General features: G+C 43.0%; 2 protein-coding genes across 6 annotated transcripts; one reads left to right on the top strand and one right to left on the bottom strand.

Annotated features, from left to right (window-relative positions):
- Window positions 1-68: 68 nt before the first annotated feature.
- On the top strand, window positions 69-4,586 carry LOC109864953 (zinc finger protein ubi-d4-like). 3 transcript variants are annotated; one of them, XM_020453050.2, is made up of 10 exons: window positions 69-170; window positions 778-938; window positions 1,024-1,131; window positions 1,249-1,442; window positions 1,601-1,778; window positions 1,851-1,985; window positions 2,333-2,464; window positions 2,787-2,899; window positions 2,976-3,057; window positions 3,163-4,586. In XM_020453050.2, exons 1-10 carry the CDS (start codon window positions 139-141, stop codon window positions 3,249-3,251), a joined length of 1,224 nt encoding a protein of 407 aa, XP_020308639.1. In that variant the 5' UTR covers window positions 69-138; the 3' UTR covers window positions 3,252-4,586. The 3 variants fall into 3 exon arrangements, with proteins under 3 accessions (XP_020308639.1, XP_020308638.1, XP_031653070.1); XM_020453049.2 differs by having other exon boundaries at window positions 1,601-1,985; XM_031797210.1 differs by having other exon boundaries at window positions 101-170; window positions 778-1,131.
- Window positions 4,454-25,456, bottom strand: slc24a6a (solute carrier family 24 member 6a). 3 transcript variants are annotated; one of them, XM_031797207.1, is made up of 16 exons: window positions 24,839-25,447; window positions 24,459-24,572; window positions 19,262-19,338; window positions 18,998-19,072; window positions 18,525-18,609; window positions 18,146-18,249; window positions 17,950-18,050; window positions 17,797-17,850; window positions 17,243-17,382; window positions 16,803-16,966; window positions 8,519-8,804; window positions 7,520-7,686; window positions 7,262-7,376; window positions 6,439-6,551; window positions 6,228-6,293; window positions 4,454-6,093 (listed from the first exon to the last, which is right to left on the bottom strand). In XM_031797207.1, exons 1-16 carry the CDS (start codon window positions 24,945-24,947, stop codon window positions 5,983-5,985), a joined length of 1,881 nt encoding a protein of 626 aa, XP_031653067.1. In that variant the 5' UTR covers window positions 24,948-25,447; the 3' UTR covers window positions 4,454-5,982. The 3 variants fall into 3 exon arrangements, with proteins under 3 accessions (XP_031653067.1, XP_031653069.1, XP_031653068.1); XM_031797209.1 differs by lacking the exons at window positions 24,459-24,572; window positions 24,839-25,447 and adding an exon at window positions 22,347-22,801; XM_031797208.1 differs by lacking the exons at window positions 4,454-6,093; window positions 6,228-6,293; window positions 6,439-6,551 and adding an exon at window positions 6,624-7,136 and having other exon boundaries at window positions 24,839-25,456.
- Window positions 25,457-25,813: the final 357 nt, after the last annotated feature.

Below are 25,813 nucleotides of genomic sequence, written 5' to 3'. Positions count from 1 at the left end.
TTTTTCCACTGCAATGTGTTCAAGTTTATATGAGAATGCTCAAAAGGGGACCTTCTATTTTGATAAGGTGGAAACGTATCTTGAATCCAGCTACACGCGCAGGCGCAGTGGATATTTTGACAACTGCACTGAGCAAACATGGCGGCGGCCGTAGATAGTGTTGTGAAAGTGTAAGTTGTACTTTATTTTTTAAACGAGTAGGTGCATTATACACTTTAAGAGATTTATGTCCCGACGTAGGAGTTTACAATGTATTGGAAACTATGTAGAACATGACTTTTCCCAATCTTTACAGCAAAGCGTTGGCTACACGTAGCTAGCCAACTAGCTATAGCTATTGTTTCTCTTGCTAACCAGCTTGCAAGTTTAGCTAGCTTATGTTAGACAGCGTTTCAATTGAACACGATTGTCATTTTAAGTTAGTGTAATCTGTTTGATTACAAGACGGTAGTTCATAAACGGTCTACGAAGATTATGGTTTAAATATAAATTGCACCTAACGTTAACTAATAGCTACGTAGCTGGCTTTATAGATAGGCCCATCTTTCACTGAGACCAGCGTAGCTAGCTTGCCAACCATTGAAGCGCAGCCTGTCTGCGGTTCTTCATTGTCTACCTGCCGTCTCTGTATTGTTCGCTATAGTAGCCAAGTGTTATCCTGTAATATTACAGTGAACGGGTGGGTCCTGTACAACTATACAGGATTATTCGTTTTGAAAAGGTTAGAATAACGACGGATCATTTCTAGTCTAGCATGAGTGTGTTTTCTTGTTTCAGGCTCGGGGAGCAGTACTACAAGGATGCTATGGAACAGTGCCACAGCTACAATGCTCGTCTGTGTGCGGAAAGGAGCATCCTTATGCCTTTCATCGACTCTCAGACGGGTGTTGCTCAAAGCAACTGCTACATCTGGATGGAGAAGAGACACCGGAGTGCAGGTCTGTAGCAAAGACGTGTGCACACATTCACTCCCTCAAAAGCACACTTTAATGATAAACATTTATTCATCTATGTTTTGTTCAGGCATGGCTCCTGGTCAGCTGTATAGCTATCCGTCTCGACGCTGGAGGAAGAGACGGCGGTCCCACCCTCCTGAGGACCCCCGTTTGGCCTTCCCACCTATCAAATCAGGTACATTTCCTCATCCTATGGGTTTTTATCTGTTCTTTATATGCCAGAGGGCGCAGTGCTGCCTGTTAGTCTTCTGCCTCCTCAGTTTTGAATAAGCCTCTCGGTCTCTGTGTGTAGCGGAGCTGGAGCTAGGTCTGAAACGGGATGTTGTGGGAACGGTGGACGGCAGCAGCCTGGAGGCCCTGCTGAAGGGGGAGCCCCTGGAGAGGAGGGGCCCGCCAGACCCCCGTGCCCCGGAGGACAACCCAGCCACACCTGAACCCGTGGCCGCCGCAGTCTCCAGCCACACCTCCTCTGGACGCATCCGCAAGGTTAGATTAGACCTCCCTAGATCAATGAACCAAAGTTTTTTTTTTTAAGTACATTTTTACAAATGAGGCTCCAGATTCCTAATACCCTTTACAAAAAGGTTTGCGTTGTTCCCAATGCTCTGTCAGTGCACCTGTCTTATCTTGAACTCTGCTTTCAGAGGGTGCTGGACCACGATGACTACCTGGATGATCTGGATGATGAGGACTTTGAGGATGAGACCCCCAAGAGACGAGGGAAGGGCAAGTCCAAGGGTCGTGGAGTGGGAAATGGAAAGAAGAAAATGGAGGCAGCTGCTGCAGCCTTGGAGGAGCAGGACAAACCATACGCCTGTGACAGTGAGTATACATTTATTTCATGTAAATTCTGTTGTGTGATGACTTACTCCATAATGCTGTGTGTGTTTGCAGTCTGTGGGAAGCGCTATAAGAACCGTCCGGGCCTGAGCTACCACTACACACACTCCCATCTGGCGGAGGAAGAGGGGGAGGACAGAGAGGAGATAGAGTCCCCTCCCCCCCGGCGCCAGCCTGAGGAACACAAGAGTGAGTCATTGTCTGGAATGATAGCAGCTAGAATCATGAGTCACAGTCTACTATAGAGCTGGTCACATTTCTATTATAGATCTAGAATCACTCCTGCTTATCTCATGATACCAGACCTGAGTCAAATGCATGTCTTAACAGTTTACTACTTAATTTACAACAATGGAATCAATAGAATAGTCCCAAAAGTGCATACCCAAAGCTAAATGAAGCACACCTCAAGAGCGAGTCAAACTATTACAAAGTTAGTCTCGCTACTGTAGTTTCAGTGGGATGTTGGTCTTGTAGGGCAGATTGAGTGTATTGTCTTTCATTCTCATTGTTCTACGTTTCCTCTCTTATCCCAGCTCCTAAGAAAGGCCCTAACGGTCTGGCCCTGCCCAACGATTACTGCGACTTCTGTCTGGGAGACTCCGCCCACAACCAGAAGACCGGCCAGTCAGAGGAGCTGGTGTCCTGCTCAGACTGCGGACGCTCGGGTAGGAACCTCCCACCAATGTCCCACATTTCCATTAAAGGGATAGTTCAGGCAAAATCTATATTTGGGTGGAATTACCCTTACCTTAAGTTATCTGAAGGCCCACGGTGACAGAATCAACAATAATCCATTATTTATTTCTGCCACAGCCAGGAGTTAGCATCGTCAAAATTCATGAATGTTAACAACCGAACTGATGTTAGCAGTGCTGCACTGTAACTCCTTAGTCTGGCTCTGTTTCAGTGTTCTGTGGATGTATTTCAACCTTTATTTACCCAGGTTGGTAAGTAATTGATAACAGACCTGTGACTGTCACCCTTCAGGTCACCCGTCCTGCCTGCAGTTTACAGATGTGATGATGGCAGCTGTGAAGACGTACCGCTGGCAGTGTATCGAGTGCAAGTGTTGCAACGTCTGTGGTACATCAGAGAACGATGTGAGTGCTGCTCCACCTCTGCCTTTTCATACTTCTCCTTTTCGTTGTCTCCTCACACTCTGTTTCTGTCTGTTAGGACCAGTTGCTGTTCTGTGATGACTGTGATCGAGGATACCACATGTACTGCCTCAAGCCTCCTATGACTGAGCCCCCAGAAGGTATGACAGTTTAACCACAACTCCTCTATGACTTCAATGAAGCCCACATTTACTATGATGATGTTGTACTTGTGAGTTTACCTGTATTAATCGCTCTGTCTCTAGGGAGTTGGAGTTGTCACCTTTGCCTGGCGCTGCTGAAGGACAAGGCATCCATATACAAGCAGCAGAGCCCCACCACAGAGGATGAATAGCGGTTAGTTATCAGTGTCTTTGGGGCCACCCCAGAGTAACCCACCCTGCCCTCAGCCAGGGGACCCCACCTTACCACCTCATTCAACGACAGTAGCCCTCACCCTGGTCCACACCCCCCCCCCCAATGACCAGGAGGTAGGGTCTGGTTGGGGACTGGAGAGGAGGGAGTCCACTCACGACCCTTGCTGTCTTTCCTTCTATCACGGCTGTAAACTCACCTGGACTGTTACATACTCTGCAGAGACCACCGTAACCCTGGTAACCACTCTACAGAGTTCACATTAGAAAAAAAGGATTCTCTCGCTAACTATTCCCCAGCTCAACTTCTCCCGTCTCCTTTATATGGTGTGGACTGCGAAGATGGGCAGTGTGCTTAATTTGTTGCCAAATTATCTATTTTTACTTAAGTGTATGGATTTAAGGATTTCAAAATATGATCACATTGAGGGATATTAATAGTGGACTTTTGTAGTGAAGTTTTGTCTGTGTACTTCTTTTGGATGTTTTAACATTTATCTCAAAGTTTCTGCAACGACAAAACATTTTAAGGAACCTCTGGTGCCAAGGTCCATATGATGTCCCAAATGACACCCTATCCGCTTTACTGTGCACTTCCTTTGACCAGGGTCCAATAGGGTGCCTTTTGGGAAGGTAACCATAGTCATTCTATCGTGACTGAATCACATCTTACTGCCGGGTCTGATTTTCAACCTAACATTATTGAACATTTGTCAGCTATCATCTTTATGGTTTATGTAGCTGTTCATATCTGTGCCACAATGAGAGAGGCACATTGCATGCAGACTTGCACCTGTACTTGAGTACGACTGCACACACACACACAATTCTTTACTTTTTTTATAATCACTTGATATTCCATGGGGCAGGGGATTTTTTTTCTAGTTGAATTTTGTAAAGTACCGGTATATATTACTCAATTCCAGTACTGTATGACTTTTTCTATTTGTTTTTAGTGACATTGATTTCTTCCTTTTGTGATGTTCTCCATAGTGTTTTATGGTAAAATGTATTTTTTATTTACTTTTTTTGTATTGAAACTGCCCTATTAAAATGTCCATGTATCCGCTAACTGTCTTAGGGAAGTGGACATTCCCAAGCTTCTGTTCATACATCAGCAATAGGTACCTCCATAACTTAAACTCAGGGAGGGGTACATTTAAGAGGGAGACTGCAAAAGGAATTATTGCACAGACTGTGGTATTTATTGCACTCACTCATTCTCTAAACAGAAACAATGCTCTGAAGTATTTACAGCAATGAAAACAGTGCAATCATCAGTCCAACAGTGAGTGAATAAAACATGCTAAATGCAACATGCAACAATTTCAAAGATTTTACTGAGTTAGTTCATATGAGGAAACTAGTCAATTTAAATAAATTAGGCCGTGATCTATGGATTTCACATGACTGGAAATAGACATGTATCTGGTCACAGATACCAAAAAAAAAAAAATGGGCCTCACAATGGGATTTAGGATCTCATCACTGTATTTTTATGCATTCAAATTGTCCGTAGCTTATGTCTGCCCATACCATAACCCCACTGCCACCACACAGCACTGTTCACAACATTGACATCAGCAAAATACCATAGACATAGTCTGCTGTTTTGAGGCCTGACTGATATACTGACAAATTCTCTAAAATGACGGAGACCGCTTGTAGTAGAGAAATGAACATCCAATTCTCTGGGCATTCAACATGCCAATTGCACTCCAAAACTAGAGACATCTGTGGCATTGTTGTGACAACTGCACATTTTAGTGGCCTTCTGTTTAATCAGCTTCTTGATGTGCCACACTTGTCAGGTGGATGGATTATCTTGGCAAAGGATAAAATGCTCACTAACAGGGATAAACCAAATTTCAGAGAAATAAGCTTTTTGTGCATATGGAACATTTGTGGGCTCTTATTTCAGCTCGTGAAACATGGAACCAACACTTTACATGTGTTTATATTTTTGTTCAGTCTACATGAGTCATCCTACAAGCATACAATTATATATGATTAGCAGAGTATGGTTACTGCTGTGGCACTCCTACAAGCAATACAATATTGGGTCTTAAAAGGTCCAATGCATTGTTTTTATCTCAATATCAAATCATTTCTGGGTAACAATTAAGTACCTTACAATGATTTTCATTTAAAACAATGGTCAAAAATAGGTTTGGAAACTCTTTGTAATAGGTCTTAAGTAATTTACCAGGCAGGCCAAAACTCCATCCCACTGTCTTTTCAAACACCTCTTACACTAAAAGGGCATTATCATACTGTTGAAATGTATTATTCCAAACGCAGTGTGAAAATATATATAAAAACAGGAAAATCAAGTTTGACTGCACTGGGCCTTTTAACACTTTCACTCTAAAGAATATGATTCATCATTGTCATCAAGTAACTAAACTGTAGATAGAAATTCAATACATTATAAATTCATTGTGTGAAGTGGATGTTCTCGACTGGTCATCTTCGGATATCACACATTTCTCTAGTTGCTCTGTATAAAACTATGTAAAAGATCCAGTTTGAAACATTATTCAAAGATAAAATGTGAGGTTTCCCATCAATAACAATATTCATAAATGTCTCAAATGCAAATGAACCGTAACTAAATACCGTACACATACAACTGATAAATAATGTCAACAAGTGAAAACATCACATCAAATAGTATCATAATAATCATACTAAAATGTCTGGGAACCTGGCCTACAGTCGCTGGAAGCCGACCGAGCAGAGTAGGAAGATGACATAGAGCATCATGAGACAGAGACCCAGTCTGCGGTCCAACCACCAACGGTTCAGATGAACACTCAGGACCTGCAGAGAGTGATAGAGAGAAATGGAGAAAGAAGTGAGAGGTGGACAGAGAAGATTAGAGCAGCAGAAAAGTACTATATACAGTCAGATATGGTTATGCAAATAACTTTAAAAGATATTACAGTGATACTCACAGTGAGAAACACTGAACCCAACAGCAGAACAACTGAATAGACCAGGCCTTTACTGTTGATATACACCTGCCAACCATAAAAACACAACCTCTTTATGTAGATGCACATCTGGCAACCTCAAAGACACAATACCTAGCTTTTTGGTTGATGAACATTTGTCAACCAGAGCCACACAGAAACGAATCAACACGCAAAAAAAATCTGTCCCTACCACTGATCCGTAGTCGACCACCAGAGTGCGCAGGAACCAAGGGAACCCAAGTCCCAGAAGCACATCGAAGATATTACTGCCAATGGAGTTAGAGACAGCCATATCCCCCATACCTACAATACACACACACCAGTCAAAACAAGGCCTACTGTTAGAGACAGCCATATCCCCCATACCTACAATACACACACACACACACACACACACCAGTCAAAACAAGGCCTACTGTTAGAGACAGCCATATCCCCCATACCTACAATACACACACACCAGTCAAAACAAGGCCTACTGTTAGAGACAGCCATATCCCCCATACCTACAATACACACACACACCAGTCAAAACAAGGCCTACTGTTAGAGACAGCCATATCCCCCATACCTACAATACACACACACCAGTCAAAACAAGGCCTACTGTTAGAGACAGCCATATCCCCCATACCTACAATACACACACACCAGTCAAAACAAGGCCTACTGTTAGAGACGGCCATATCCCCCATACCTACAATACACACACACACCAGTCAAAACAAGGCCTACTGTTAGAGACAGCCATATCCCCCATACCTACAATACACACACACCAGTCAAAACAAGGCCTACTGTTAGAGACAGCCATATCCCCCATACCTACAATACACACACACCAGTCAAAACAAGGCCTACTGTTAGAGACAGCCATATCCCCCATACCTACAATACACACACACACCAGTCAAAACAAGGCCTACTGTTAGACAGGCATGTCCTTCATACCGTACAAAACAAACAAAAAAGTTAACGTCACAACACACACAGATTAATTAGAATTTGACTACCTTGTCGTGCGACGATCAGGCTGGCCATACAGTCCGGTACGCTGGTGCCAGCTGCCAGGAAGGTGATGCCCATCACCACCTCAGGGATGCCCAGCGTGTAACTGATAATGGTCACCTGGGAGCATAGAGGGCATTTGGTGACAGGGTTATAATAAAGCTGTTACATTCTTATCAACATGATCAAATCCCATTTGTATGTGTAGGAACATGTGTTTGTTTTTATGTGTGAGCTTGTGTATGTGTGATCTGTAGTCATACCATCCAGACCATGAGGTAGGAGAAGACTGCGATCCAGAGTGTGGAGGCCAGGAAGGTCAGGAGGTACCAGCGGCTCCAGCGAGGCAGGACACAGTTGGGTACAGTGCAGCAGAGCAGCAGGCACAGAGGCCATGACACCAGCCAGCGCACACGCTCACAGTGCCCTCCTGAGGATAGAGGGAGCAGCACCTTGGTTTTTCAATCATCAATCACAAAGTGCAAGAGTAGTCACAAAGAGCTTTACAGTAACCTGACCTCAATCTACGAAGAGCTTTACAGTAACCTGACCTCAATCTACGAAGAGCTTCACAGTAACCTGACCTCAATCTACGAAGAGCTTTACAGTAACCTGACCTCAATCTACGAAGAGCTTTACAGTAACCTGACCTCAATCTACGAAGAGCTTTACAGTAACCTGACCTCAATCTACGAAGAGCTTTACAGTAACCTGACCTCAATCTACGAAGAGCTTTACAGTAACCTGACCTCAATCTACGAAGAGCATCACAGTAACCTGACCTCAATCTACGAAGAGCTTCACAGTAACCTGACCTCAATCTACGAAGAGCTTCACAGTAACCTGACCTCAATCTATGAAGAGCTTTACAGTAACCTGACCTCAATCTATGAAGAGCTTTACAGTAACCTGACCTCAATCTACAAAGAGCTTTACAGTAACCTGACCTCAATCTACGAAGAGCTTTACAGTAACCTGACCTCAATCTATGAAGAGCTTTACAGTAACCTGACCTCAATCTACAAAGAGCTTTACAGTAACCTGACCTCAATCTACGAAGAGCTTTACAGTAACCTGACCTCAATCTACGAAGAGCATCACAGTAACCTGACCTCAATCTACAAAGAGCTTTACAGTAACCTGACCTCAATCTACAAAGAGCAAGAAGCAGCAGCAAGAAACCTTGAGGAACCAGGCTCAATATCATCAGAATATAGCAACAGGTTCCTTGTTTGTAAATGTGTTTGTAAGGTTACGCTCACCTGGCACTATGAAGGGACTGAAGGAGACCTCCTCTTCTTCCTCTAGCTCCTCCTCTTCGGGCTGTAACCCCTCTGTGTTCCCCTCCGTCCCCCCATCCCTGTCTCCGTCCCCCTCCAGTGGCTGCCTTTCACTGTCCCCCGCTCCACCGTTCTCTATTGCCCATGATGCCCCCCCATCTCCCCTCTCCTCCCCTGCCCCACTGTTCCCTATTCCCCATGTGGCCCCATCTCCCCCCTCCTCCCCATCGTTCTCCTCCTGGCCCCGAACCCGGCTCAACCTCTGTCTCTGTGAGTGAGAAGGTCAGAGACAAACTTTATACGTTTTACAGTTTTTATTTGTTAGAGTATGTCACAACTCGAGCAGGAGAACATCCAGCAGCACAATGTTGGCTTTCAGCATTCAGCCAGAACAGAATAAAAGGGATGAAACAAGCATAGTGGGTCTGTGTTTGTGCTTTGTAATCGTGCATCTGGCAAAGGCATGGGAGAGTTAGGAAATATGCAATGCATGTGTGTAGGAGGGCTGTGGCGGTGATGGTCAAGCAAATAAGTGTCAGTCTCACGGTAATTTACAGTTAATTAACATAAACACATTTAGCATCTCCTGGCTTCCACACATAGCCTACAAGCCACTGATGCAGACCTTTGGAACATCTACATTTTGAAAGTCTAATAAATCCATGTAATATAGCCTACACCATAACAATAAATCCATTATTTATTTTAGACCGGTCTAAAGAAACATGATATGAAGAAAATGTAGTCTATTTCAGAAGAACAGAATAACATACTCGGAGTTGTCCTTATGTTAGGTCCTGATGTGGCTATGGCATATGGCTGTGGGCTACACTAGTTCATTTAGCAGACAAAATTTGCCTGGAATTCTGTGTCATTATTTTATAGTATGAAGAATACAATAGAACAAAGCTGAATAAAATAGAAAGGATATTTTATCCAAATGATTTGAGGGAGTGCCGACATGCAGCTATTATGTGTTGAGAGGTTAACAAAGAAACAGGTCCTCCGATATGCTTCATTTAGTCTCTCATTCACGATGAATGTTCCATTAGCGGAAAACACCATTATCAAAAGTGACCACAAATGTGATTATCCATGTAATGCTTTTATTATGAAGGTGCATTTATATGGTGAAAATTATCTTCCCCAAACTTGAAACTCAGGCCATGCATACAGTATGTGTGCCAGTTAGGCTTTACACCCTTTGTAAAGTGGATTAATGTGCTTAATTTTAAATACGTTTTTGGCCACTTTAGTTGTGATACAAATCTTATTGAAACATATAGGCCTATGGGCTAGGCTACATGAGGTGTGATACTAACCTTATTGAAACATATAGGCCTATGGGCTAGGCTACATGAGGTGTGATACTAACCTTATTGAAACATATAGGCCTATGGGCTAGGCTACATGAGGTGTGATACTAACCTTATTGAAACATATAGGCCTATGGGCTAGGCTACATGAGGTGTGATACTAACCTTATTGAAACATATAGGCCTATGGGCTAGGCTACATGAGGTGTGATACTAACCTTATTGAAACATATAGGCCTATGGGCTAGGCTACATGAGGTGTGATACTAACCTTATTGAAACATATAGGCCTATGGGCTAGGCTACATGAGGTGTGATACTAACCTTATTGAAACATATAGGCCTATGGGCTAGGCTACATGAGGTGTGATACTAACCTTATTGAAACATATAGGCCTATGGGCTAGGCTACATGAGATGTGATACTAACCTTATTGAAACATATAGGCCTATGGGCTAGGCTACATGAGGTGTGATACTAACCTTATTGAAACATATAGGCCTATGGGCTAGGCTACATGAGGTGTGATACTAACCTTATTGAAACATATAGGCCTATGGGCTAGGCTACATGAGGTGTGATACTAACCTTATTGAAACATATAGGCCTATGGGCTAGGCTACATGAGGTGTGATACTAACCTTATTGAAACATATAGGCCTATGGGCTAGGCTACATGAGGTGTGATACTAACCTTATTGAAACATATAGGCCTATGGGCTAGGCTACATGAGATGTGATACTAACCTTATTGAAACATATAGGCCTATGGGCTAGGCTACATGAGGTGTGATACTAACCTTATTGAAACATATAGGCCTATGGGCTAGGCTACATGAGGTGTGATACTAACCTTATTGAAACATATAGGCCTATGGGCTAGGCTACATGAGGTGTGATACTAACCTTATTGAAACATATAGGCCTATGGGCTAGGCTACATGAGGTGTGATACTAACCTTATTGAAACATATAGGCCTATGGGCTAGGCTACATGAGGTGTGATACTAACCTTATTGAAACATATAGGCCTATGGGCTAGGCTACATGAGGTGTGATACTAACCTTATTGAAACATATAGGCCTATGGGCTAGGCTACATGAGATGTGATACTAACCTTATTGAAACATATAGGCCTATGGGCTAGGCTACATGAGGTGTGATACTAACCTTATTGAAACATATAGGCCTATGGGCTAGGCTACATGAGGTGTGATACTAACCTTATTGAAACATATAGGCCTATGGGCTAGGCTACATGAGGTGTGATACTAACCTTATTGAAACATATAGGCCTATGGGCTAGGCTACATGAGGTGTGATACTAACCTTATTGAAACATATAGGCCTATGGGCTAGGCTACATGAGGTGTGATACTAACCTTATTGAAACATATAGGCCTATGGGCTAGGCTACATGAGATGTGATACTAACCTTATTGAAACATATAGGCCTATGGGCTAGGCTACATGAGGTGTGATACTAACCTTATTGAAACATATAGGCCTATGGGCTAGGCTACATGAGGTGTGATACTAACCTTATTGAAACATATAGGCCTATGGGCTAGGCTACATGAGGTGTGATACTAACCTTATTGAAACATATAGGCCTATGGGCTAGGCTACATGAGGTGTGATACTAACCTTATTGAAACATATACGCCTATGGGCTAGGCTACATGAGGTGTGATACTAACCTTATTGAAACATATAGGCCTATGGGCTAGACTACATGAGGTGTGATACTAACCTTATTGAAACATATAGGCCTATGGGCTAGGCTACATGAGGTGTGATACTAACCTTATTGAAACATATAGGCCTATGGGCTAGGCTACATGAGGTGTGATACTAACCTTATTGAAACATATAGGCCTATGGGCTAGGCTACATGAGGTGTGATACTAACCTTATTGAAACATATAGGCCTATGGGCTAGGCTACATGAGGTGTGATACTAACCTTATTGAAACATATAGGCCTATGGGCTAGGCTACATGAGGTGTGATACTAACCTTATTGAAACATATAGGCCTATGGGCTAGGCTACATGAGGTGTGATACTAACCTTATTGAAACATATAGGCCTATGGGCTAGGCTACATGAGGTGTGATACTAACCTTATTGAAACATATAGGCCTATGGGCTAGGCTACATGAGGTGTGATACTAACCTTATTGAAACATATAGGCCTATGGGCTAGGCTACATGAGGTGTGATACTAACCTTATTGAAACATATAGGCCTATGGGCTAGGCTACATGAGGTGTGATACTAACCTTATTGAAACATATAGGCCTATGGGCTAGGCTACATGAGGTGTGATACTAACCTTATTGAAACATATAGGCCTATGGGCTAGGCTACATGAGGTGTGATACTAACCTTATTGAAACATATAGGCCTATGGGCTAGGCTACATGAGGTGTGATACTAACCTTATTGAAACATATAGGCCTATGGGCTAGGCTACATGAGGTGTGATACTAACCTTATTGAAACATATAGGCCTATGGGCTAGGCTACATGAGGTGTGATACTAACCTTATTGAAACATATAGGCCTATGGGCTAGGCTACATGAGGTGTGATACTAACCTTATTGAAACATATAGGCCTATGGGCTAGGCTACATGAGGTGTGATACTAACCTTATTGAAACATATAGGCCTATGGGCTAGGCTACATGAGGTGTGATACTAACCTTATTGAAACATATAGGCCTATGGGCTAGGCTACATGAGGTGTGATACTAACCTTATTAAAACATATAGGCCTATGGGCTAGGCTACATGAGGTGTGATACTAACCTTATTGAAACATATAGGCCTATGGGCTAGGCTACATGAGGTGTGATACTAACCTTATTGAAACATATAGGCCTATGGGCTAGGCTACATGAGGTGTGATACTAACCTTATTGAAACATATACGCCTATGGGCTAGGCTACATGAGGTGTGATACTAACCTTATTGAAACATATAGGCCTATGGGCTAGGCTACATGAGGTGTGATACTAACCTTATTGAAACATATAGGCCTATGGGCTAGGCTACATGAGGTGTGATACTAACCTTATTGAAACATATAGGCCTATGGGCTAGGCTACATGAGGTGTGATACTAACCTTATTGAAACATATAGGCCTATGGGCTAGGCTACATGAGGTGTGATACTAACCTTATTGAAACATATAGGCCTATGGGCTAGGCTACATGAGGTGTGATACTAACCTTATTGAAACATATAGGCCTATGGGCTAGGCTACATGAGGTGTGATACTAACCTTATTGAAACATATAGGCCTATGGGCTAGGCTACATGAGGTGTGATACTAACCTTATTGAAACATATAGGCCTATGGGCTAGGCTACATGAGGTGTGATACTAACCTTATTGAAACATATAGGCCTATGGGCTAGGTAGGCTACATGAGGTGTGATACTAACCTTATTGAAACATATAGGCCTATGGGCTAGGCTACATGAGGTGTGATACTAACCTTATTGAAACATATAGGCCTATGGGCTAGGCTACATGAGGTGTGATACTAACCTTATTGAAACATATAGGCCTATGGGCTAGGCTACATGAGGTGTGATACTAACCTTATTGAAACATATAGGCCTATGGGCTAGGCTACATGAGGTGTGATACTAACCTTATTGAAACATATAGGCCTATGGGCTAGGCTACATGAGGTGTGATACTAACCTTATTGAAACATATAGGCCTATGGGCTAGGCTACATGAGGTGTGATACTAACCTTATTGAAACATATAGGCCTATGGGCTAGGCTACATGAGGTGTGATACTAACCTTATTGAAACATATAGGCCTATGGGCTAGGCTACATGAGGTGTGATACTAACCTTATTGAAACATATAGGCCTATGGGCTAGGCTACATGAGGTGTGATACTAACCTTATTGAAACATATAGGCCTATGGGCTAGGCTACATGAGGTGTGATACTAACCTTATTGAAACATATAGGCCTATGGGCTAGGCTACATGAGGTGTGATACTAACCTTATTGAAACATATAGGCCTATGGGCTAGGCTACATGAGGTGTGATACTAACCTTATTGAAACATATAGGCCTATGGGCTAGGTAGGCTACATGAGGTGTGATACTAACCTTATTGAAACATATAGGCCTATGGGCTAGGCTACATGAGGTGTGATACTAACCTTATTGAAACATATAGGCCTATGGGCTAGGCTACATGAGGTGTGATACTAACCTTATTGAAACATATAGGCCTATGGGCTAGGCTACATGAGGTGTGATACTAACCTTATTGAAACATATAGGCCTATGGGCTAGGCTACATGAGGTGTGATACTAACCTTATTGAAACATATAGGCCTATGGGCTAGGCTACATGAGGTGTGATACTAACCTTATTGAAACATATAGGCCTATGGGCTAGGCTACATGAGGTGTGATACTAACCTTATTGAAACATATAGGCCTATGGGCTAGGCTACATGAGGTGTGATACTAACCTTATTGAAACATATAGGCCTATGGGCTAGGCTACATGAGGTGTGATACTAACCTTATTGAAACATATAGGCCTATGGGCTAGGCTACATGAGGTGTGATACTAACCTTATTGAAACATATAGGCCTATGGGCTAGGCTACATGAGGTGTGATACTAACCTTATTGAAACATATAGGCCTATGGGCTAGGCTACATGAGGTGTGATACTAACCTTATTGAAACATATAGGCCTATGGGCTAGGCTACATGAGGTGTGATACTAACCTTATTGAAACATATAGGCCTATGGGCTAGGCTACATGAGGTGTGATACTAACCTTATTGAAACATATAGGCCTATGGGCTAAGCTACATGAGGTGTGATACTAACCTTATTGAAACATATAGGCCTATGGGCTAGGCTACATGAGGTGTGATACTAACCTTATTGAAACATATAGGCCTATGGGCTAGGCTACATGAGGTGTGATACTAACCTTATTGAAACATATACGCCTATGGGCTAGGCTACATGAGGTGTGATACTAACCTTATTGAAACATATAGGCCTATGGGCTAGGCTACATGAGGTGTGATACTAACCTTATTGAAACATATAGGCCTATGGGCTAGGCTACATGAGGTGTGATACTAACCTTATCAAAACATATAGGCCTATGGGCTAGGCTACATGAGGTGTGATACTAACCTTATTGAAACATATAGGCCTATGGGCTAGGCTACATGAGGTGTGATACTAACCTTATTGAAACATATAGGCCTATGGGCTAGGCTACATGAGGTGTGATACTAACCTTATTGAAACATATAGGCCTATGGGCTAGGCTACATGAGGTGTGATACTAACCTTATTGAAACATATAGGCCTATGGGCTAGGCTACATGAGGTGTGATACTAACCTTATTAAAACATATAGGCCTATGGGCTAGGCTACATGAGGTGTGATACTAACCTTATTGAAACATATACGCCTATGGGCTAGGCTACATGAGGTGTGATACTAACCTTATTGAAACATATAGGCCTATGGGCTAGGCTACATGAGGTGTGATACTAACCTTATTGAAACATATAGGCCTATGGGCTAGGCTACATGAGGTGTGATACTAACCTTATTGAAACATATAGGCCTATGGGCTAGGCTACATGAGGTGTGATACTAACCTTATTGAAACATATAGGCCTATGGGCTAGGCTACATGAGGTGTGATACTAACCTTATTGAAACATATAGGCCTATGGGCTAGGCTACATGAGGTGTGATACTAACCTTATTGAAACATATAGGCCTATGGGCTAGGCTACATGAGGTGTGATACTAACCTTATTGAAACATATAGGCCTATGGGCTAGGCTACATGAGGTGTGATACTAACCTTATTGAAACATATACGCCTATGGGCTAGGCTACATGAGGTGTGATACTAACCTTATTGAAACATATACGCCTATGGGCTAGGCTACATGAGGTGTGATACTAACCTTATTGAAACATATAGGCCTATGGGCTAGGCTACATGAGGTGTGATACTAACCTTATTGAAACATATAGGCCTATGGGCTAGGCTACATGAGGTGTGATACTAACCTTATTGAAACATATAGGCCTATGGGCTAGGCTACATGAGGTGTGTGACTGACTCAAAAAAGGCATTTTTTTCTTGCCTTAAGATGGGCATCACAAGTGATAATATGTAATTGACAAGTGATAAGCTAATATGGTCACCCATCAGACTATCATTGATTTTATTTTTGTCTTTACAAAAACGTGTAAAATTAATTTTGATTTAGAATGGACCATTATCATGCACCTGTCTCGTAACAGGGGCAGCGGAAAAATACATGTTATCTCTGCACTTAAATAGCAAATAGAGGACACTTTTCCTGCGATTCATTTTCATGCCAGCAGGTAGGCTATATTTCTGTTGTAAAGAGAACCAATGTGCTTAATATTAGCTAAATATTAGGAAAGTTGAGAAATAAATATAGTAGACCTAGCCTATAGAAAGCAGATGGGATCCTCCTCTTTTTAAGAGGCCATCACTCTGTTTTCTCACCTATAAAAATGATGCGTAACATGAGCTCATGAAGTGTTTAATTATATTTTTGATTATATTTGCATTGATGTCAGAGTGATTAGAGGGACAAGAGAGTGCTGAGTACCAGGCAGTTAGCAAGTTTGGTAGGCTACTAATGACCAGCAGAGCTTGGAAAAGCCTAATTACCGTGACTAAACGGTCACATGGAATTTGACTGCCTTCATTACTCGTGACCGCTGGTGTGGCGGTAATACGGACACCGCAACAGCCCTACATGTGTGTGTTCTTTGCACTTCTATAATAACTTCTATAATAACCATGCATCTTTCCATGCTAAGGTGTGGAGACATACTGCTGTGTGTGTGGTGTGTGCTCGTGTGTCCTGTGTACCTCATTGATGACCATGCGTCCTGCCATGCGGAGGCGTGTGTAGGGGGGGAAATGTGGGGTGATCAGGAGATGGAGGCTTGCCTCAGAGAAGCTCAGCTGGTGAGGGTGCAGACTCATCAACTCATCCACCATCACTACTGCAGTCTCCTGCCCTGCACACGATTCTGAGAGAGAGATGTTGGAGGAGGAGGTGGAGAAGAGGGAGGAGGAGTAGATAGGGAGGAGGAGAGAGAGAGACGAGGAGAGAGGAGGAGAAAGGAGAGAGGGAGGAGGTGAGCAAAAGTAGGTTTTCAACTGAAAGAGCTACTTTATGTCTGTCTATTTTAGAATCATGATCCAATGGGATATGTTCCATTTGATTGAAAACAATTTGAAGCAATGTGGATATAAGTGTGTGCGTACACACACACAAACAATAGGTGGTAGAGACACAAACCGACCTCTCTTCAGCAGCACCATGTCTGTGTCACAGTCGACTCCCCCATGCCCCACTGCGGTGGTCCGTCTCAAGGTACTGAAGCAGGGCTGGCCCCCTCGACCACAGTGCCTCTCCACCCAGCCTGACAGGGGTCTGTTGAACCTACACAAATCACACACACAGTAAAGCAACCAACATCTGTCCTGGATAGATACCTTGCTTGTGCTTATCTGAAGTAAAATGTTGTGGGGTAAGAAGGGGAACTGAACAAATAGTCAACTATAAGAGGCACAGACAAAGTCAGTAACCTACCCCATTATGATAATGTAGCAAGTAACCTACCCAATGATGATAATGTAGTCAGTAACCTACCCCACAACAATAATGTATTCAGTTACTCACTTCATGATAATAATGTAGTCAGTAACCCAGCTCATGGTGATAATGCAGTCAGTAACTCCCTTCATGGGGATAATGTAGCCAGTTACTCACTCCACGATGATAATGTAGCCAGTTACTTCATGGTGATAATAGTCAGTAACCTACCCTATGATGATAATGTAGTCAGTTACTCACTTCATGATGATAATGTAGACTAGATACATGGAGATCAGTATGATGGTCTCCCACCTACAACAGAGAAAAACTGTTTAAAAGCACAATCTATATCTATCACTGAGTTATAAATATGTAGAGAACCCAGTCTTGTTAATGGTCCAATGTCCTTACCAAATCACTTTGTCATCATAGATCACCACAATCAGCATCAATATAGACAGGATGTAGTAGAGAGAATCCCGAAGCAGCGGCCACCAGCTCAGCGAGATAGGCTGAGAGAGAACACAACATACTGCTGAACAACACTGCCTGTCTAAATCGAAATCCTACCATATTGCTTTCACCCGTCTCAAAAAAGTTGAGTAACCTGTCCGGCAAATATCCCACAAATGCCGATGATGACGAGGATGTTGAAGACAGCCGATCCCACAATGGTGCCTACCCCCAGGTCACCTTTCGTGATGAAGACACCTGGGAGAACAAGAGGAGGTCAACAGCAGTGCATATTGATCCAATCAGTCCAATCGGTATGCATTTGCAGGCCCCTTCTGGTGACCTGGGCTATGTTCAGAACAAAAACGTTGTGGAACTTTGCAGATAGATATCCCATGACTAGAGCTGACATGATTCCTTATTCTATATAGCAGAGAAGTATGTTTGTTCTACATCATAGATTTCTATCTGAACGTTGGCCAACGTTTTGTCCTGCTGAACGCGGCCCAGGAGCAAGGATGTAGAATACTGACCAATTAAGGAGGTGAAGAGCTCAGGGGCGGAGCTCCCAGCCGCCATGAATGTTGCCCCGGCAACATCCTCACTGAGTTGAAGATTCTAGAAAAGAGGTTAATGGATAAACTAAGAGGCTTTGTAATTAAAACAAATGTCAAACAGTGAAGAGGCAATCAAAAAGTAACGAGGGAAACAAACTGCAGGTTGGCATTTATTGAGATGACATATACTAGACGCAGCAATGCAGAGTGGTCACGAGCTGGCACAGCCACAAAGTCATTAAACCTAACCCAACACTTGACCCTAACCTTAAACACACTACTAACCCGAACCTTAAAATATTAATATTTTTACAATATAACCAATTTTGACTTTGCAGCTGGCCCATCTAGCAGAAATGGTTCAGTTCTGCCTCTAGGGCAAGACTCATGACAATAAATGTCAACCTGCAAAGAAACCAACAGAAGTGGGAAGGTGTTTTTATTGTCACCTCTGATATCTTCTCCAGTGATGGAACAAAATAGACATCACAGACTATAGCCAGGGCATAGAACATGTAGATCGCCTAGAAAACACAGGAGAAGAAACAGCCTGTCTGTGGACTGAGTTGGATGACATAGTGATTGTTGGGGTACTGTTACAGTAGAATGGTGTACTATGACAGCATTGTTAAACAACGCAGTAAGCTACATAGAGATCCTGTTAAATGACTATATATGCATTCTAATTCCTAATGACATGGTAGGCCACTCACACAGACTGCATGGAGAAGAACTGCTCCTTTTCTCCTCTGCTCTGGAGAGAAAATATCTGCTGGAAACTCGTGGATTGCTGAAAGAGAGGGAGAGGAGAGAGCGATTGAGTGTGTTTTCTGAAGAAGGGTTCCAAATCAAGGGAATAAGACAGTTTGTTGCGCTCCAAAACTCTAGCAGTTCTTGAGATTTGAGATCATGTGACCATGTGAGTGTTCCATATCATCCCCTAGCAACAGCCACACAGTTCCTGGTTTAAGTGGACTCTTTAGGATATACAGTGCATTTGGAAAGTTCAGACCCCTTGACTTTTTCCACATTTTGTGACGTTACAGCCTTATTCTAAAATGGATTAAATTATTTTTTGTCCTCATCAATCTACACACAATACCCCATAATGACAAAGCGAAAACAGGTTTTTAGAAATGTTTGCAAATGTATTAAAAATGTAAAACAGAAATACCTTATTTACATAAGTATTCAGACCTTTTGCTATGAGAATCGAAATTGAGCTCAGGTGCATCCTGTTTCCATTGATCATCCTTGAGATGTTTCTACAACTTGGAGTTCACCTGTGGTAAATTCAATTGATTGGACATGATTTGGAAAGGCACACACCTGTCTATGTAAGGTCCCAGAGTTGAAAGTGCATGTCAGAGCAAAAACCAAGCCATGAGGTCGAAGGAATAGTCCGTAGAGCTCTGAGACAGGATTGTGTCGAGACACAGATCTGGGGAAGGGTACCAAAACAGCATTTAAGGTCTCCAAGAACACAGTGGCCTCCTTCATTCTTAAATGAAAGAAGTTTGTAACCACCAAGACTCTTCCTAGAGCTGGCCACCCGGCCAAACTGAGCAAACGGGGGAGAAGATGACCAAGAACCTGACGGTCACTCTGACAGAGCTCCAGAGTTCCTCTTTGTAGATGGGGGAAACTTCCATAAGGACCACCATCTCTGCAGCCCTCCACCAATCAGGCCTTTATGGTAGAGTGGCGAGGAGGAAGCCACTCTTCAGTAAAAGGCACATGACAGCCTGCTCTGAGTTTGCCCCTGAGCTCTTCACCTCCTTAATTGGTGAGTATTCTACAACCTTGATCCTGGGCAGCGTTCAGCAGGACAAAACGTTGGCCAATGCTCAGATAGATTTCCATGATGTAGAACTAAAATACTTCTCTGGTATATAGAATAAGGAATCACGTCAGTAGCCATATCTAGGAAAACCAAAGTTCCAAAGGCTGGGCCAAATATAGTATATAAGAATTGCTACAAAGGGCACCTAAAGACTCTCAGACCATGATAAACAAGATTATCTGGTCTGATTAAACCAAGATTCAACTCTTTGGCCTGAATGCCAAGTTTCACGTCTGGAGGAAACCTGGCACCATCCCTACGGTGAATCATGGTGGTGGCAGTATCATGCTGTGGGGGTGCTTTTCAGCGGCAGGGACTGGGAGACTAGTCAGGATTGAGGGAAAAATGAACAGAGCAAAGTACAGAGACCCTTGATGAAAACCTGCTACAGAGTGCTCAGGTCCTCAGACTGGGGGGGGGGGGGGGGGGGGGGGGGGGGTTCACCTTCCAACAGGACAACGAGCCTAAGCACACAGCCAATACAACGCAAGAGTGGCTTCGGGACAAGTCTGTCAATGTCCTTGAGTGGCCCAGCCAGAGCTCGGACTTGAGTTCAATCAAACATCTCTAGAGAGACCTGAAAATAGCTGTGCAGCGACGTTCCCCATCCAACCTGACAGAGCTTGAGAGGGTCTGCAGAGAAGAATGGGAGAAACTCTCCAAATACAGATGTGCCAAGCTTGTAGCATCGTACCCAACAAGCCTCGAGGCTGTAATCGCTGCCAAATGTGCTTCAGCAAATTACTGAGTCAGGATTGTGTCGAGACACAGATCTGGGGAAGGGTACCAAAACAGCATTTAAGGTCTCCATGAACAGGGTCTGAATACTGAATACTTATGTAAATATGGGGGGGTTGACAGTATGGGGGTATTGTGTGTAGATTGTGTGTAGATTGAGGGGGTAAAAACCATTTAATACATTTTAGAATCAGGCTGTAACATAACAAAATGTGGAAAAAGTCAAGGGGTCTGAATACTTTCCCAAATGCACTGTTTACAACCTACCTCAGACCCCTTGGCCTGGACCCTAAACTCATTCACATTGGCCTACGCACATGCTACACACACACTAACTTAAGCACGCACACCAGACGTGACAAGAAAAGTGGGCGATACTAACAGGGTAGCATTTAAAAAAGCTCAGAATACACTCTGCTAACAGTTCTAGAATTTAGCATTTAGTTGCCTAGCAACACGGACCTCAAAGGCGTATTAATGAGGGGTTAGGCATCAGTCTGAACCCCAGTAAACCCCAGCCAGACTCAGTAAGTATAATTTACGTCATTTGTGATTATGAAATATCAAACTGTCGGGGAGCCAAAACAAACCCAGGCAAAACATAATTCTCAAGCGGCCACTGGGCAAGCCATCCTTTGATCTGTCAGTATCAGACAGCTGGTGTTCTCGTTTGCTTGTAGCCTACAAGCATGTAGGTTACTCTACTGCACAAAAAATACAAATCTACAAATTGAGTCAGCTATGAACGTTACAGCAGTAAAATGACATTTTAATTTACATAAACAAGTTCAACAATATAGGCCGCCTAATGCGGAGCAACATTAGTGGTGTTATCTGGGCTCCCGAGTAACGCAGCGGTCTAAGGCACTGCATCACTACAGTCCCTGGTTTGAACTCAGGCTGTATCACATCCGGCCGAGTCCCATAAAGCTCAGCGTCGTCCGGGTTTGGCCGTCATTATAAATAAAAAATGTGTTCTTAACTGACTTGCCAAGTTAAATAAAAAAATCTAGCAACCCATAGCAACTATAGGGTTGCAATAGTAAACCCCACATCCAAGAAGAAAAAAACAATTAGCCAACTAGCAACTGCATGAACATTTATTTGGCTGGAGGCTAATCACCCGCCCGTAGGCTATGCACATTTGCAAGCAATGCGTGTGTGTATCTATCCATTTGCTAGTCAGCTAAATTAGCTAGCTGACTTGCTTCACTTACCAGTAGGCAGAGCTGGCATTCGTGATTAGTGTCCAGCATTCTGCTAGCATTGCTCGTGCTGAGAAGTCTGAAATATGTTCCAACTAGCAAGTGTTGCACTAGGAAAATATTCTCAATCCCTCGCTGAATGAAAATCGCCAACAATTCCAGTTCATTCAAACTCAAACTAGCAACATCAAAGTAACTTTGTAATGACAGACCGACCAGTGTTTTCAAATCTGCGGTATTGCATATCATCCACTGTAGCACAGACGGACTGACAGCCAGGAGCCAATAATATTAACCGTTACAACATGCATTTGTCTGCTAAATTACACGTTGATTCTGTATCACTCAACTCTCATTTATGAGTCTCGTTTGTATTAAGAGAGACATACACTATGTGGACATCCCTTCAAATGAGTGGATTCGGCTATGTCAGCAACAGGTGTATAAAATCCAACACACGGCCATGAAATCTCCATAGACAAACACTGGCCTTACAGAAGCTCAGAACCTTTCAACGTCATAGGATGCCACCTTTTCAACAAGTCAGTTGATCAAATTTCTGCCCAGATAGTGCTGCCACGGTCAACTGTAAATGCTGTTATTGTGAAGAGAAAACATCTAGGAGCTTTCTAACCTTTATTTACCTAGGCAAGTCAATTAAGAAAAAATTCTTATTTACAATGACAGCCTATGGGACTCCCAATCTCAGCCAGACGTGATACAGCCTGGATTCAAACCAGGTACTGTAGTGACACCACTTGCACTGAGATGCAGTGCCTTAGACCACTGCACCACTCGGGAGCTACAATAGCTCAGCCGAGAAGTGGTTGAATGCCGAGTGCTGAAGCACGTAGCGTGTAAAAATAGTCTGTCCTCGGTTGTAACACTCACTACTGCATTCCAAACTTCCTCTGGAAGCAAAATCAGCACAATAACTGTTCGTTAGGAGCTTCATGAAAGGGTTTCCATGGCTGAGCAGCTGCACAGAAGCCTAATTGTCGGCTGGGGTGGTGTAAAGCTCTGGAGCAGTGGAAATGCATTCTCTGGAGTGATGAATCACGCTTCACCATCTGGCAGTCCAATGGACGATTCTGAGTTTGGCGAATGCCAGAAGAATACTAACTGCCCCAATGCATAGTGCCAACTGTAAAGTTTGGTGGAGGAGGAATAATGGTCTGGTGCTACTTTTCATGGTTCGGGCTCGGCCCTTTAGTTCCAGTGAAGGGAAATCTTAACGTTACAGCATACAATGACATTCTAGATGATTCTATGCTTCTAACTTTGTCACAACAGATTGGGGAAGGCCCTTTCCTGTTTCAGCATGACAATGTCGCTGTGCACAAAGCGAGGTCCATGCAGAAATGGTTTGTCGAGATCGGTGTGAAAGAACTTGACTGGCATGCACAGAGCCCTGACCTCAACTCCATCGAACACCTTTGGAATGAATTGGAACGCCGACTGTGAGCCAGGCCTAATTGCCCAATATCAGTGCCCGACCTCACTAATGCTCTTGTGGTTAAATGGAAGCAAGTCCACGCAGCAATGTTCCAACATCTAGTGGAAAGCCTTCCCAGAAGAGTGGAGGCTGTTATAACTACAAAGGTGTCCCCCATTTGTATTAACACCTGTGATTTTGGAAAGAGATGTTCGACAAGCAGGTGTCCACATACTTTTGGTCATGTAGTGGAGCTAGATATTTAGTGTTGATGTGTTGCTGTAGTCGTGGCGGGATCAGAGAGACATTTAGAACATGTGCGATAGAAATTATCACTAGGCCTATGCCTCATAATATCCTGGAGAAATCTGACCTGCAATTTGTTAATAAAACTGCTGGAGTTATAATTCGTAAAACCTTCATTTGTGTCACTTTGAAGTGATCCAAATGGCAAATTCATCTTTCATCAATACATTTCAAGATATATTAAACCTGAAGAAAAAAAAAAACATTTTATTTGCGACTTACTGAGTCTGGCTTTAAAGAAATGATGAGAGCCCGCCAGAGAGATTGACAGATAGGCTAGAAACACTGGATGAGTGAGTGGGAAGCAGAGGAGTCATGCACAGGTAGAAAGACAAGACACTAATGATCCAAGAGTATAGGAACAAACAAAAACACTTGTGCACCAGCTCTGGGTGTTGTAGGAGTGTAGGAGGTGTGGTTCTCCTCTTCTCTCTCCTGCATTAGTTCTCTCTTAGACCACGGGAAGTCACCAACAACATCACTGGGGCTTGGAGAGTCTGTTAGGATAGAGCAGCATAAATTATTTCCTAAAATATATTAGCCTATTTAATATTATGTGTTTATTAAAATCACATTGTTTTTAGGGGAGGCCGGGGTAGGCCGTCATTGTAAATAAGCATTTGTTCTTTAACTGTCTTGCCTAGTTAAATAAAACATTTTGAAATAATAAGAATTTAATAATGAAACAGGTGTGATAATTGAATAAACCACTGATATTTTATGTATGAATGAAATAAATAACGCGACTCTGGGGGAAACGCACCTGTTACGTCTAGGAGCTGCATGAGCCAGGTGGCGGTGATCATCCCGACTCCACAGACACCGAGTCGCCAGAAAAGCCGCATGCGCTTAGGTCTCACCGCCGCCTTCATCTCGCCGCTGTTCCCTCAGCTCAGAACATGTCGGTCACCATCGCAGCGTCGGTTCTCCGCTTTATATCAGATGATCAGGTGGAATCTTTTTCATGCACTCTCAGGGAAAGCTAGTTCTTCACGTGCAGCCATGGATTTGTATTGTCAGCATCCCTGCACCCATTCTTTCCCACTCTCTGTCTTCAGAAGCGCAGCATCTTCCGCGGGCATCTGTCCGTTCCTCCACGGAACCGAGGAAACAGGCGATGGGCTTTTTGATAAATAATTAGTCTCGCACACACTAGCTTATGGTTTTAAGCGTCACATCTTCGCAAGTCTGTACTATTTCCATAATTTCACACTCCTCCCATCATGTCTCCTTCGCTCCCAGTCTGTTCCAGTATCTTCATGACTCCGTCACGAGGGGTGTTTACCGTGAGCTCTTGGTGCCACCATCAGTGAGCACGACAATTGGGTGGGGCGCACCAACGAGCGAGCTCCAGTCTCAGGGACTAAATATGTATTTATCAACATGAGGCATGTTATGTTACGCCATTATGTCATTAATAATATAATATAAGACACACAACACAGACACAATTCCAATAAATAAATACTTTTTTTCTGTTTATGAAAATGCATCCACAAATACGAGCACAAAATAATTGTTGCAGGAGTAGCACTGACCAATAGGGTACTAGGGGACAACTGGCTCCCTAGGCAAGACAAAAAAAACTACAATAGTCCCAGTATGCAAAATTCAGTTGAAATGAGGTTTAATTTAGGTTCTGAATGAAAGGTCTAAATACTTTTCTGGAAGTTGAAATCAAGTACATTTTTGGTTCTAGGTGAAAATTGAGAATATATAATTCATAGATGTCTGTTTG

This window comes from Oncorhynchus kisutch, linkage group LG19 (assembly GCF_002021735.2).
Source record: "Oncorhynchus kisutch isolate 150728-3 linkage group LG19, Okis_V2, whole genome shotgun sequence".
NCBI classification, from domain to species: domain Eukaryota; kingdom Metazoa; phylum Chordata; class Actinopteri; order Salmoniformes; family Salmonidae; genus Oncorhynchus; species Oncorhynchus kisutch.
This window is presented reverse-complemented; position numbering and strand designations above follow the sequence as displayed.